Genomic DNA, 15,277 nt, shown 5'->3' with positions numbered 1-15,277 from the left:
TCTCTCTCTCTCTCTCTCTCTCTCTCTCTCTCTCTCTCTCCCCCCCCATCTAATGACTGAAAACAGGGAAACAACTACCTTCTAACACTGCCTTCAACTCATGCCCCAACAGACACTCATCAGGATGCTGCACTGAAACATGACAGCACTTTATTAGTAATACGGAAAAAAATGAGGTACTGAGCTTCCCTCCTCACTTTGCCTGGCAAGAACATATTTCAGAATTTTTCTTAAAAACAGAGTTTTTAAAAGTTATTTAATGATAAGGTTTGATATTTCATCATACATGTGGGAGTGGGGCAAAGGGTTGCCAAGCATCTGATATGCTCACAGCCCTCTCCCCATGTTGGCACTGTCTAGGATTTGATGCCTGCTCAGGGTAGCTTTTCTGGTGACAACTGCAAACTGCTCCTTGATTCCTTCTTCTACTTCCCATTCCTTTCCCCATCATACTCCTGTAAAGCCCTAGTTAGTGAAAAAGGACATATTTCTCCTGAATTGATTTCCCAGCAATTAGGGCTCTTCTCTGACCATTTTCCAAATTCTGCCTTGCCTGCTCTGGTGATGCTCCTGCTTGCAGGAGCCTAGGTCTTGCTAGGGTTAGGCTGACTCTTTGCTTGCTCCCTTTTCACCCTAAGGATGCCCTCATTCCTGCCTAGGGACCCCAGCATTTTTCAACTGGATCAGGGAAAAATCAACTGGATGTGGTTTTCTCCCTGTGTCTCCTCTGGTCATTTTGTTTTCTATAGCATGTGGCCCTTGGGCTCTGGTTGGTGTGGTCCAGAAAAGCAAAAATGTCAAATTTTTAAAAGGCTATGTCTTTATCCACCAATCCTAACACCCCCCTGCTGGCCCTTCATGGAAAAATGCAGCGCTAGAATAACAAAATTCATTTGGAAAAACACCAGGAAGATAAAACTGAAAGTGTTGATCAATACAGAAAGAGAGGGGTTTGATAGGGTCTAGTTTGATAGGAGCCTTCTGCAAAGTTCATGTTTTAAAATTTAGTTATTAATTTAAAGAAAATTAAAGTTCAGGTAAATTTAATTTCTTTTGTTTGATGAATACAAATAAAATCCTTCACGTGTATAATAAATGTTTATCTTTTTAAAAAATTAAAAATCAAATTCCCTGAGTGCCCACCCTAATGAAATATGCTGCATATCCCACCAGATTTCAACACTATTATGTACTGAGGATGGAATGCTCTCCAAAATCTTTATCCACTATAAAAAAGCAACATCAGATAGCATTTAAATGACCCACTTGAAGAGGGTTAGTGACATGACCCTTTAAAAGAGCTATTATATTCATTATTTGCTCCAGGTAATGAAAGAGAATACATTTTGTCATGAACATAGTAGATAACTTTTTCAACATTTAAAACCTTCCTTAATTGTTCTCTAATTAAATTTCACCTTTTCTCCTAGTTATCAGATGAAAGTTCTTACCTAAGAAAGACATTTTCAGAAGGATACCTTTAGCCCTGATGCTGATATGCTCCAAATTGTCATGCACTTGCACTAAAAGTAGTAGAACTTTTTTATAGGCTTGGCAAGAAAGTATACATGCATCTATCTACCGCTACTTTTGATGGAGAGTTGAACTGAGCTGGCAGCTCTTTTCCACTATGAGTAATATTATACTGCCACTTCTCTAATGCCTTGCTAAAATCCACAATAACCAGGTTCATCCAACCAAGACCACTTTATCCTTTCCCCCCCCTCTTTTTTTGGTGCCTCTATAGACTAGACCAGTAACTCACCAGGAACAGGAGCTATGTTCTTCTATTCTACAGAATATCTAATGTATTCATGCCTCTTAGATGTGTTGTAGAATGCTAATGATAATGAGATTAAATTTCTAACTCATCGATAGGGTAGGGGGAGAGGAATAAATCTATAAAGGGTAGTCTTCTAAATGCTTATGTGTGAATGGGAGATGCCAACCTCCTCACCTTCCCACTCTTTCTCCCTCCCTTGCCCATGAAAGAACAACCAATGGAAAGTTGTCTCCCCCAAACAATTCAAAGCTTATGCAGATGCATCTCAAGAGGTGGAACTAAAGAATTGGGCTAAATAGGAATAGATGCTGAAGTTGTAAACACTGTATAAAAATATTGGAAATAGTCCTGAGTTCCACCCTATGTAGATGGGGGAATGAAGGCCCAGAGAGCCATGTCCCATTTTCTGTGCCAAAGAGGCTGGTGGATGTGAAGTGTGGCCATAAGCCTGGAAGATTGAAAAGAAGTTAATAAAGAGGTTTCCAGGCTCCTCTAGATTTGCCATGGACTTCCTTGAGGGGAAACAAAAACATGACTGGGATTTCTGCTTCTGTAGACGCAGGTGCAGAAAAGACTGGCTCTAACGAATCTCGTCAACGTCCTTAATGCCACCAGACTGACTAATATCATGAAATACCTATTACCGTTCAATTTTTACTTGTTCGGTTGACATAATTAACAAATCTATTAAGGGTAAGGTCACAAATTATTTTTAATTATTAAACCATAGGTTCCCATCTGCCACTATTTAGATAGCACCACTCACTGCGGAATCTGGTTTCAATATTGTCATTCCTGCAGCCCCAAATCCAAGTCCAACTGTAGCCATTTAGAGCAGATTTCAGCAAGGCAGCTGAATCAGAAAACATCTGGACCTACCAGTCAGACTGAGAAAGGTCACATGTTAAATCCTGATAATCTCATTTATTGGTGTTTGAAGGTTATACACCAAGGGCCGGATTACCACTGTCATCATTCAAGACCAGTTCTGATATCTTCATTCTTATGCTGCAAGACACTTCAAATTCGAAACATTTAAAGTACCATGTTGCTAGTTGCTATCAAATGTAATTTTTTCAAATCTCAGGCTACATCCTTCAATTAACAATCATAAAAATCCCTATATCTAGACTCCAAACGAAACCATTGTATAATGTAAAATCATGTGATTTTTTAAAAAAATCTGTTTTTCCTAACTTCTGCCTCCATCCCTACACTTCCTTTTGAATTAGGCAGCTGTGTTTGGTGGCAGGAAAGGTAAAGAAAGAGGATTCTTCTAGTTTCAGGTTAACACCGAAAGCAGAGGTGATGACTGCCCATTCTTTAATTTTCCTCATTTAGTGGACACAGTTTGTAAATACAAACAACACTGAGTCAAACTTATTTACACTAGACCATTAAAAACCTGTATGTAACATTTACTAACCATTTGTATCCTATACTAGTATGAAGCCTCAAAACTAACAGTAATGAAGCAATTATATTATCACAAGTTGTCTATGTTTAGCTTTTAACTAGTTGTAAGTTGCCTCTGACCTACACCAGTGGTTCCCAATCTGGTGAAGCATGAAAGCAACAAATAATTTTACAGACATACTCCCATCCCCATTCCCATCCCCACACATTTGTAAGAGTCTTGCTATTATGTACTATATCTTACTAGTGATGTGGGGCAAGAAAACAAACATGATAACAAAAAGTTACGGTGAATTCAGTAACACTTTGTAAAGAAGTTTAGTTTTATCACAGTAGCATCTATATACGTTTGAAAAATAGAAGTAAATATATGTGTAAGGCATTATTTAGTCACTTTGCAGCAGGTATGTTTCCTTATTTATTATGCTGAGTTGGGCTATTATATAGTTAATTGAAGAAAAATAAAGATTAAAATGAGTACACATTCATGGACTCCTTATAATAGCTCCAAGGCTTCACAGTCTGGGAGCCATTGACCTGGACTTTAAACACAGACCCCAGAATGACCAGAATCCAGTATACATCCACAACTAGCCTCTTCTCACTTCACAGTGCCTTGAATACAATAGATACTTTTAAAATGTTTGTTAAATTGAATTAACAAGTATTTACTGAATGTCTACTATACATACACAGACTAACTGGTGAAGGGATTGCAATAGGAAAAAAAATTTGGTTCCTTAAATCAAAGAGTTTACAATCTGTTTACGAAACAAAAGGTGCTTCTGACAACCTCAAACCATTAACAAATATTTTTGCCTGCACCTACTGCCTCCTTCAAGAGTGAGTGGGTTGCAGGAAGATTTATTGGTAATAGACTGCATCAGTAAGCAATCTGGAATTCACACCTTATTCAGACTTTTCCTTCACTTCCCTTTTCATTCCAGCATTTTCCTTTGAATGAAAGGCAACATCACTGTTCCTCCAAAAGAAAGGAAAGGAGAGACACACACAGACACAGACACACAGACAGACACAGACACACACACACACACACAGACACACAGACACAGACACACACACAGACACACACAGACACACACAGACACACAGACACACAGACACACACACACACACACACACACACACCCCCCCCAGAATCCAATGATGTCTGATGAGTTAAATTGTCCTTTGTGGCCCCCTGTAGTTGCCTGCTACCCTAATAACCTCATGTTAAACACCTCATTCCTGGTTCCTATCCGATGACTGGCACCTGTGAGGCACAAATTAAATTAAAAGGTTTCTGTCAACGAGATTCAAGGAGCAGAATCTTTACTTTTTTCACCTCAAAAACTTACCCATTTGACACAGTTCAAGCAATATTGCCTCCCCTGCCCAGTTTTAATACTTAGAGAAATCCCCTGTGAGTGAACTTCTGCAGCAGAGTACTGCTGATTTTGTGAGATAACCCCTCCATCCCATGAGCAGCAGATCTTGATCTGGGCTTGGGAGATGTAATATTCTGATAAAAAACGGCACTTCCTTTTGAAGCACATATTTGCGTGTGCTGAGCAGTACCACTGGAACCTCAGTGAGCGCCTAGGCGAGAGTGGGTCTGCCTCTCCAATCTCACTCCAGCCAGAGACCCCTTCACACATCTAAATGTGGTGGCAATTAGCATCCATGAGCCACAAATGTGGCTTGCTATTTTTTTCCCTTCAAAAGCATGAACGTTTTTAGTGCTTGTCACACTAAGAATACTGTGTACCTTGGCTGAAATCAAGATGATCACAGGGAAAGTCTTTTAAATACTGGGGCTGGGCCTCCCAGGAGAAAGCAAATAGGCTTCTTAAAGTACTTTTGGTTCTTTTTTTTTTGGCTAGGCAATGTGGTTAAGTGACTTGCCCAGGGTCACACAGCTAATAAATGTTATGTGTCTGAGGGCAGATTTGAACTTGGGTCCTCCTGACTCCAGGGCCAGTGCTCTATTACTTAGCGGCCCCCTAAGTTTAGGTTTTTACAGAAGTTAAGGACATCTGCCACATATGAGGACTAGCAGGAAAAGAGGCTTTTAAGTCTTCTCTTATGAGCTACCTTCCTGTCAATTTCAGAAAGCATTATCAGATTGGATCTTCTCACTGGAATCAAGCCAGAGTCTGTCAAAAGTAGTACCAAAGTTTGGGGATTTTTCTTTGGGCTATTTCATTAACAAATAAGTTTATAGCTCATTTTCTGTGGTTAACTGCAGCACGGTGTGAGCTCCTGTTTTGTAGGGAATGTTAAGAATACTTGATTGTCGAGTATTCCAACATCTCCAGGGGATTGTAGGCAGACTTGCAAGACAAGCAGAATAAGCGGGACTATTTACTCTACTAGTATTATTTGGTTTCTAGGGTATCAATGGTGTACCTATTATTTTTGGTAGCTATAGTGGCTTCAGAGGAGGCCACATGGATAACTAGTAGGAAGACATAAGATAGTTGTGGGGTGGCTGAGAGATCTGGGTATATAGAAGGCTGGGATGGGTATTAAGTGTCAAATAACATCACATTTCCCACAATTCAGAATCAAAGAAATAATGATACCAAGACACACAAATCATAGCCTTATGACATGTGCGAACATGGCAGCATCCCCATTTACTACTTCAGTCTGGGGAAGGAGAAGGGAGGTAGGTAGGAGTAGCAATGAGTTCTGACTTTCAGAACAATAGAGGCCAAGAAAGAGGGAGTGGGGAGGGGAGAGGTATATCTCAGCTACACCACCTCACACCTATACTTCCCCTCCCCTGTCAGAATTGTACCAGGAGTGGTTGTTCTTTCCTTCCTCCTCAAGCTGATTATGTTATTGACTATACTAACTGGAAACACCCCCAGAGGTTCTCATTTTTCTTCATTCCACTAAAATCAGGCCAGGTAGAGGGAATCCTGTTCTCATGCAATATTATGACATTGCTTCAATCTTTGTTGCTGCTATCATAATGTTTCATAAGTTTTCAGGCAGCCAGGGCAGGTATGTGTTCCCTACATAAGTATCTATGATACTGCTAGCACTCAACACATAATAAATGAAAAGACTAAGAGACTCAGTGATCTCTTAATCCTTCTTTCCTAAACCTCAAACTACTCTAATGACATAGGTAGAAAGTGCCATTTTGCAGTCAGAGAAAAATGGTACAACTTGAGCAAATGAGTCAAAGGTTGAGCAATGAAAAAAAAAAAGCAAGTATCTTCATTCCTTATCCTTTACCCAATCTGGCATATACTACTTTCTTGTAGGCCTGGAAATCACCATTTAACAAAGTTGAAATTTTTTAGAAGTCAAAGCAATATAGCTGGCCATTGTGGCTAAGCACTTAATTGATCAACAGATGTTTGTTGAATTTTTGAGTATCTATTATATGCTCAAAAATTTTCCCTTTCTTTGTATCCCCAGTACTAAATATGGTGCCCAGCATATAACAAACTCTTAATAAATGCTTCTTGAATGATTCCATGCTGTGCTAGGTTCTTCAGGGGAAAAAGAAGTATAAAACAAAGGGCTTTCCCCTCAAGAAACTTTTAGCTTCATTGGGAAGGTAAGTTATGCATATAATTAAGGGTGAAATTATTTGGTACAGACTGTAAGTGCTATAGGAGTTCAAAGGAGAAGAGAGATCAGTGAGGAATGGAGTAGTCTTGAAATGGGTCTTAAGCTAGTTAGCCATCGAGGTGATGTCACTGGATCTAGAATTTTTGTTTCTAGACTTCTTGCCAACCACAATTGAAAATATAAAGCCATGGAACTAAGAGAACATTGTATACAGTATAGCCAAAAGACAAACAGTAACAGCAATATTGTTCGAAGAACTGTGAAAGACTAATTTATTCTGAATATTATAAATACTCAGATCAACTACAAAGCACCTATGAAGAAAGATACTATCCACCTCCAGAGAAATAACTGATAAACAGAAGCATACATACTTTGGTTTTATATATATTTATAACATATACATATATATATACACATACACATAATCTGTGTCAAATGGTGGCCTTCTCTAGTGTGGAGCGGGAAAGGAGGAAGGCAGTTTGGAACTTAAAATGTAACAAAAAACAAATTAAAAAAATAAAGCCATGAAAATATTGAGGGGAATTACCGTTGATAAGTCTTAACGCTTTGTCATTTAAAAAAATGATAAATGTTTGTTCCTAGTTGACCCCTGGAGGTGGGTAGGAGTGGTGCAGAAAAGTTCTGAGATTTAACGAAATGATGCTCATAATATGAATTTATTTTTTCTAAATATTTTCTACTTTTTTAAGATTTAATATCTATCAACCAAAAAAAGTCTAAAATAAAATTAGCCTTTTTCATTCAACAATGAAAGTAAGAAGACAAATTTATAGGGAAGTTATAGATAAGTGGTATCAAATTCAAATAGAAATGAATCCCTGCATGCCATATATTGACTTAGAAAACCACAAATTAATATTATCTATGTTTTACTGTAGTTTTATTTATTTTGTTAAATATCTCCCAATTACATTTTAGTCTGGTACAGTTTTGCAGCTGCAAGTTCAACACTGTTAATAGCTCATCTAGTCCAACCCTTTTGCTTTCTAGATGAGGAAACTGAGGCCTGGAAAGATGCAATGACTTGCCCAAGGGTACACAGTTCAGAAGTGGCAAAGCCAGGACTGTATTCATTCAGTTATTCATTGAAAAAGTATTTACTAAGTGCCTAGTACTCAATGGGGGTAAAAAAAAGACAAGAATAAAACAGTTCTTACCTTCAAGGAGCTTACATTGTATTGAATGGAAACAACATAAGCATAGGAAAAAATATATATATATATACATATATAAATAACTTCTAAGGTCTGTGAATAATTTGTGAAGTTGGATAGGAAAATAATGCATCTTTATTTCAACAGAATTAGTTTCCTTTATAATCCCCAGTATTTTATGCCCTTAAAAGCATTATTCTGAGACGGGCTCATAGGCTTCACTAGATCATGCCCAACACCCAACAAAAGGTTTAAGAACTCTTGTTTTAGGGGAGAGGTCCTGTAAGCTGGATGGGGAAGTGAGGCTCAGCATTGGATTGAACTGAGTTTTGAGGAAAGCTAGGGAATCTAAGAGGTGAAGGTAAAAAGAGAGTACATTCAAGGCATGGAGGACAGCCTATACAAAGGTTGAGGGATGAGATGGAATGTTGTACAAAAGGAAGAGAAGGAGATTGGTGTGGCTAGACTGTAGCATGCATGGAGGGATATAATATGCAGTAAACCTGAAAAGGTAGGCTGGAGTCAGATTGGAAAGGGCTTTAAAAGTTAAACACAGGAGGCTTAATTTCATCCCAGGGAAAAGAAGCCAGTAGGGCTTCTTGAGGAGAATGACATAGTCAGCCTTGAACTTAAGGAATTTGTTAACTGTGGGGACAATGGACTAAAGAGAGGAGTACCTGGAGGCAGGGAGGCCAATTAGACTACTGCAATAGTCCAGAATAATGGCTACGTGAATGGAGACATGAGGGTGGAAGTGAGATAAATTGTGGAGGTGAAATCAACAAAACTGACAACTGGATGTACGGGGTGAGGGAGAAAGGAGATTCGAAGATGACTCTGAGATTGGGAGGAACGTGGGTGAGATGGTGTTACCCTCGATAGAAACAGGGACATTAGGAAGAAGAGAGTTTGAAGGATGAGAAGATTCAGACCTGGCCCTCTGGTTTTTGTTCCAGGACTCTTTCTACTATACTGCCTCACGTTAAGGGGAATGCAGAAGGAACTCTAGGGAGGTCACTGGCTCCCCACTGACCACTAGACTGGCCCATGCCCCCACTATCTGTTTTCATTTCTATATTTCCATTAAATACATACAAGCACATTGGACGTCTGGGGTTGTTTTTACCAAAAAAATGACCAAGATATCTATTGGGTGATGAATAAAGGAATTTTATGCCAAATCCTGTTGGGTTTTAAATTCTGCTTCCACCACCACCTCTTCACAATGTTAATGATATTAAACTACCCCTTTAAGGAGGTAAAGGCTATGGCCGAGGTCTTAGCCCAATAGTTATTTTCGCAAAAATCACCCCGCTTTCTTCTAGACCACAGGAAAAAAAAAGTGAGTGCCTCTACTGGTTGCCTGCAATTTTCTACAAAGCAAACTTCTAACTGCTGGAAATCTGCACAAAGAGATCTTTCATTAAAAAAAAACCCACACACTTTACCTCTCTTAGAACCTAAAATAAAACACAATTAGCACTTACTCAGGATAAAAAACACTCCAAGATAAAGGTAGTTTTTTTGTCACTAAAAACTCCAAAACTCCTCTAGATGACTTTTAAAAATGTAATGATTACAATTAAACTGGGATTCCTAAGTACTTGACAATCTATGTGGTCATTTTTATTGCAATTTAGGTAAAAATTTCCCTAATGTCCTTTAAGGTTGGACCAGGATTTGCTGAAATGATTTGCATCCTGGTCACCGCATTATATAACGTCTCTACTTCTAAATAACAACATGGGTTTGTGTCTGTGATAGGATTTAGATATCTCCCAGGCCATGTTGCTCAGGCTACATTAGATAAACATTATTTGCATTGTCAAATGCCTATGATGTATGCCCAGCAATCACTGTTATCCCATATTACAGAGCAGAGATCCTGGTCCCTGCCTTTATCCAGTCTATGACCCTGAATGAGTGCCACTATTAACATAGGTGTAACTGGTATGCAAGTGAACTGTGACATACAGAATTAATTCTAAGACACAGAATTAGTCCACTCAATTCTTTTTTTAGGGGAATGTATCAGTATGGGGCAAGGAAGGAAGAAAATTCTCCCTCCTAGATTACTTAGGATTATTGGCCTCATGCCTGGTTGCCCAGGAGAACTACATAGCAGTCCTAGCCATATGGCACCTGGGAAAAGTAGTTTCCATCCACAGATGTCCCTTGTTTCTATAGAACTGTAGTGGAGAGGGGGTGGCACCACAACAGGAGAAGTATTACAGTGAAGTAAAATAAGACCTGGATTTGAGTTCTGACTCTACCATTAAATACCACATGACCTTGGAAAAGTTCTTGTGTTTTAATTAACCAATCAACAAGTATTTATTGAGAGCATAGTCTGTGGCAGAGAGGCCACAGTGGCATAGTGGATAGAAAGCTGGCCTCCTGGCCTCTGACATATGCTGGTTAGGTAAGACCAGGTAAGGCATTAAAACTCTCAGTACCTAAAGCAACTTTCTAGGTCTATAAATTGCAAAAAGGGTGCCCATCTGCATTGGCAGAGGGACTTTCTTCACCTGGGAAAGAGTTCCCCATACGGAACAAAATCATAGGTTCAATACCTATCCCCTGTTCCTACGAGACAGACACTGCCAGATACTATTGACACAAAGAAAAAAATAAAACTGTCTATTCTCAAGGAGCGTATATTCTAGCAAGGGCAACAACATCATAAGCAAATACAGAAGAAATACCAAGCAGTTCAGAAAGGGAGCAAAAGGATTTATAAAATACAGTTAGATATAACTCACCTGCTTAGTAAACTTACTTGCTTAGTAAACTTTAAGGTACAGCATAAATATAAGTTCTGTTTCTGATGCTCTGGACTCAGCTATTTTCTCCCCCAAAAAGTTTACTCAGTATTTGTGATCTTCTCACCCTGGAACATCCCTCCACCTTGTGACCCCTTCTCCCCTTGATGGGGCCTCCCAGAACCTCCATTGTGTGGCTGGGCTTAGGTCAACCATGCTTCATTCTTCTCCCAGCTCTGCTTCTGACTCTCTCAGCTTAGCCACCATCTCCATACCCCTCCCTTCACTTCATTACTCCCCTGCACCCTCCAGCAACCACCACCACTTTTCAGCTCCATTAGAATGGAAGCTCCTTGAGGGCAAGGATAATATTTCTTTTTGCTTGCATTTGTATCCCCAGCACTTGGCATAGTGTCTGGAACATAGTAAACACTTCAAGTCTGTTGACTTGGATAGAGCACTGCTCTTAGAGTCTGGAAGGCTTAAGTTCAAATCTTAACCTCTGGATCTTGATTACCTCATCTCTAAAATAAAGGGGCTGGCTTCAATGGACTCTAAGGTGCCTTCTAACTCTAAATATATGATTCTAAGATTCTCAAACCTGAGTTTGAATCCTGCCTTAAACACTGTGTGTGGTATTGGGCAAGTCACTTAACTGCTCTCAGACTCAGTTTCTTCATTTGTAAAATGTTGTTGTTCAGTTGCTCAGTCTTGTCCCACTCTTCATGACCCCATGGACTACAGTATGCACACTCTTTTCTCCTCCACTATTTTCCAAAGTCTGTCCAAGTTCAGGTTCATTATTCCATGACACTATCTATCCATCTTATTTTCCGCCATCCCCTTTTCCTTTTGCCTTCAATCTTTCCAACATCAGGGTCTTTTCCAATGAGTCCTGTCCTCTCATTATGTGGCCAAAGTATTTAATCTTCAGCTTCAGTATCTGACCTTCCAGTGAAGAGTCTGAATTGATTTCTTTAAAATAGGGAGGGATAATAATAGCACCCACCTCACAGGGGTATTGTGAAGGACAAATGAAATAATATATATGTAAAACACTAGTCAACAATTATTTATTAAGCACCTACTGTGTCAGGGACTCAGTGCTGAAATACATAAATACTGCATATAAATGTTAGCTCTTGTTATTATCTATAACCATCAACTATGTCCCAAGATGCATGAGCTCCAGAAATTGAGTCTCCTTTTTGTCACTTGTGCCAATTCCTCTAGAATAGAGTCAATGACAATGATTTGTTGAATATGGGTTGAAAGAGGATGGCTTATTGCTATCTAGGCAGCATTTGCTGAGTGCAGGAAATTTTCAAATATTTAGCTACCTACCACACCATATTCTTTCACAATATTCTCCAAAAATTGACATGAATAAGAAGAATGGTTCTGGCTTCTTGTCTTAGGTTGGGGGTTTGGGAGGGGTGGGATGAAGGGGTTGTCAGTTTTAACTGTTCCTAAACAGGATAATCATATGCCATGTTTCAAACCTAAGAGAATTTTTGACAAATAATTCTAAACCTCCTACACCCAATGGTCTCCAAATGCAAACACAATTTTAAACACTATGATATGTGTAAGCCCTTATTTAAAAAACTGCATGCCAGGCTGGAGCCACTCTCTGCCTTGATGAGAGTGCAATGCCATGGATAAGTCACCTTCAAGAAGTCTCATGGAGCTGGTAAAGCACTATATGCCTTCCTCAGCACAAATGACCACATCCTGTGCCAAGCAGCACTTTGCAGTCTCTGTGGTTTAGAACTGGCACAAACTAATGTACAGCTCGGCATAGCTGGAATGTTAGTTTATGTTGTGATTTCAATCTCAGAGGTTCTAAACACACAGCTCTATTTCATGACCTCTTTAAATGTTTATTATAGAGACTTCAATGAAAGAGAGAGATCCTAAGAAAGTGTCTGTGCAACACACCACGCATTTAGACACATATTATATATAATGATTCTAGGGCTGACTGCAATATGGATTGTTTATGTTATATATCTGTGCCAACATAAACATTAATATAAAAGATAAGTACAAATTCAGTGTAAGCTGTGCATTTATTTAGGAGATTGGTGAGGCATCCTATGTTCTAAAAAATGTGATGAAATTTTGGGATGAATTTTAAGAAGGTATAGTAATTGAACAAAACTGTTTTATTCTTCCCAAAATAATTTGTTCTCCATTATCCTCAGACAGCTCCTTATTTTCCTTAAAAATTGAATATTTATCAAACTTTTAACCATTAGTTTCTGGCAAGTAAATTCCAACTTACCTCCTATATCCTCATCTTCATTGAGTGGGACCTGGTCTTTATTGTCTTCTCCACTGTCCATATTTTCTGCTTCTTGAGGTTTGGCTGGACTGTAGTCATTCAAAATCACCTGGCCTTCTAAATGAAAGAAGGTATAAATAATAATAATCTTAATCATTTAACTACAATTCAACTCTTAAACATGCTATTTATGATCTACTTCATACAAACCTTTGGTGGTAGGTGGCATATTAAGCTTTTTTGGTATAATACGTGAAACCTTCAGAAGCTAAGCAATGCCCTCAAGCTCATGAAGCTTCACTTTATACGTGGTCAGTTAAATCTTAGCAGGTATTTAATTTCTCTGGCTAAAACTAAAATGTGAAAGAGTTTGTTTTTTATTTAGTTTGGTACTCCCAACTCTCATAACATTTAGTAGGATACTGCTATTGGTTGTTAATTGATGACACACAGAACTGGGTATTGAACTTAAAAATACAAAGGCATTTCTGAAGAGATATAAGAAAATAAAATTTCTGCATATTAAGTTCTATTTTCCCATGGCTTATCAAGAACATGAAGGTGTATTCCTACTCTAGAAAATATGACTGCCCCAAGATGTAATTAAATCCTACCTAAACCTGTAGCAAGAAGTTGGCAAAGAAGACAAAAGATGGGAATAGTCAATGCTGCAGGAGTTGGGTGAAGATAGGTATACTAGTACATTGCTGGTGGAACTGTGAATCAATAGAACCATTCTGGAAAGCAAATTGGAATGATGCAAAGAAAATGAGTAAAATGACCATGTATTTAGTGAATTTATATGAATAAAAATCACATGTAACTCTGAATAGAGGGATGGGGAAGTGTTCACGACCAAACAAGAGATAAAAGAGTTCACAGGAGATAAAGTATAAAACTTTGGTTACATAAAATTAAAAAGTTTTTGTATAAACAAAACCAATGCAGCTGAAATTAGAAGAGAAGCAGGTAAATGGTAGAGGGGGAAGGGGAGATTTTTGTAGCAAATTTCTCCGATAAACATTTCATTTACAAATTATGCAGGAAACTGATTCAATTTATAAGCATAAGAGCCATTCCACAATTGATAAATGGTCAAAGGCAGTTTCCAAAGGAAGAACTCTAAGCTATCAATAGCCATATGAAAAAATAATTAGAAAAATGTAAATTAAAACAACTCTGAGACTCCACATCACACCCAAAATATTGGCTAAACTGAGAAAAAAACAGAAAATGAAAAATGCTGGAGGGGACAGGGGAAAACAGGTACATTAATACAATGCTGGTGTGACAGTGAACTGGTCCAATCATTCTAGAAAGCAATTTAGAAGTGTAGCCCCTCAAAAAATCTAGTAAGAGCCTTTGACTTAGCAATACTGTCTATACTCCAAAGATATCAGAAAAAAAGGACTCATAAAGACAAAAATAGTTATAGCAGCTTTTTGAGGTATCAAAAAATTATAAACTATTGTAGTAGTCATCTAATGGGGAATGGCTGAACAAGTATAGTATATGAATGTGATGACATATTGTGTTGCTGGAGATGATGAAAGGCATGTTTTCAGAGAAACTTGGTAAGTCTCATGTAAACTGATGCAGCATGAAGTGAGCAGAGTCAGGAGAATAATTTATACAATAATAACAATAGTATAAAGACAAACGTCTTTGAAAGATTTGGGAACTCTGATCAACACAATGTCCAACCATAATTCTAAAGGACTCATGATAAAATGTGCTGCCCACCTTCTGATAGAGAAGTGACGGACTTAAAGTATGTTTGAGACATTTTTTTGGGATGTGGCCAATGTGGGAATTTCTTTTGCTTAACTATACATGTTTATGACAGGGATTTTGAGTAGGAGGAAGGACAGAGAGAATTTGGTACATAAAATAAAACTGAATTAAAATGTAATAGGGTTTTTTCTTTCTCAACTGGGGAGAAAGGGAGGTGAGAGTGACAGTAGGCAGATATTTATTTGAAAATAAAATTTAATTTAAAAAACACATGTAAAAGAAAATTATACTTCTTTGATCAATTAGTGATAAGACTCCTTCAAGGAAGCATGATGAACTGACAAGTATACTAGACTTAGAATCGAGAGAGACCAGGGCACAAATTATGTCTCTATCACTGACCAACCAAGTGACCTTGGCCAAATAATTTCCCCTTCTCTGAGCTTCAGTTTCCTCATGTGTAAAATTAATAACACTTGTAGTACCAACCTGAGACTTGTTCTAAAGAGCAAATGAGAAAATGTTT

The 15,277-nt window shown here is 38.3% G+C and overlaps 1 protein-coding gene across 5 annotated transcripts in view; it reads right to left on the bottom strand.

The window, feature by feature from the left end:
- Positions 1-15,277, bottom strand: part of IKZF3 (IKAROS family zinc finger 3) — an 86,630-nt gene that overhangs the window by 46,108 nt on the left and 25,245 nt on the right. For all 5 annotated transcript variants that reach the window (XM_027872703.1, XM_027872704.1, XM_027872707.1 and 2 more), the window contains one exon: positions 13,018-13,134. In XM_027872703.1, coding sequence (XP_027728504.1) covers positions 13,018-13,134 — 117 coding nt within the window. The remainder of the gene's footprint in view (positions 1-13,017; positions 13,135-15,277) is intronic.

Source organism: Vombatus ursinus, unplaced genomic scaffold (genome assembly GCF_900497805.2).
Source record: "Vombatus ursinus unplaced genomic scaffold, bare-nosed wombat genome assembly UNPS02014801.1, whole genome shotgun sequence".
Lineage (NCBI taxonomy): Eukaryota > Metazoa > Chordata > Mammalia > Diprotodontia > Vombatidae > Vombatus > Vombatus ursinus.
Note: the sequence above shows the minus strand (reverse complement) of the source record. Positions and strands in the feature narration are given on the sequence as shown.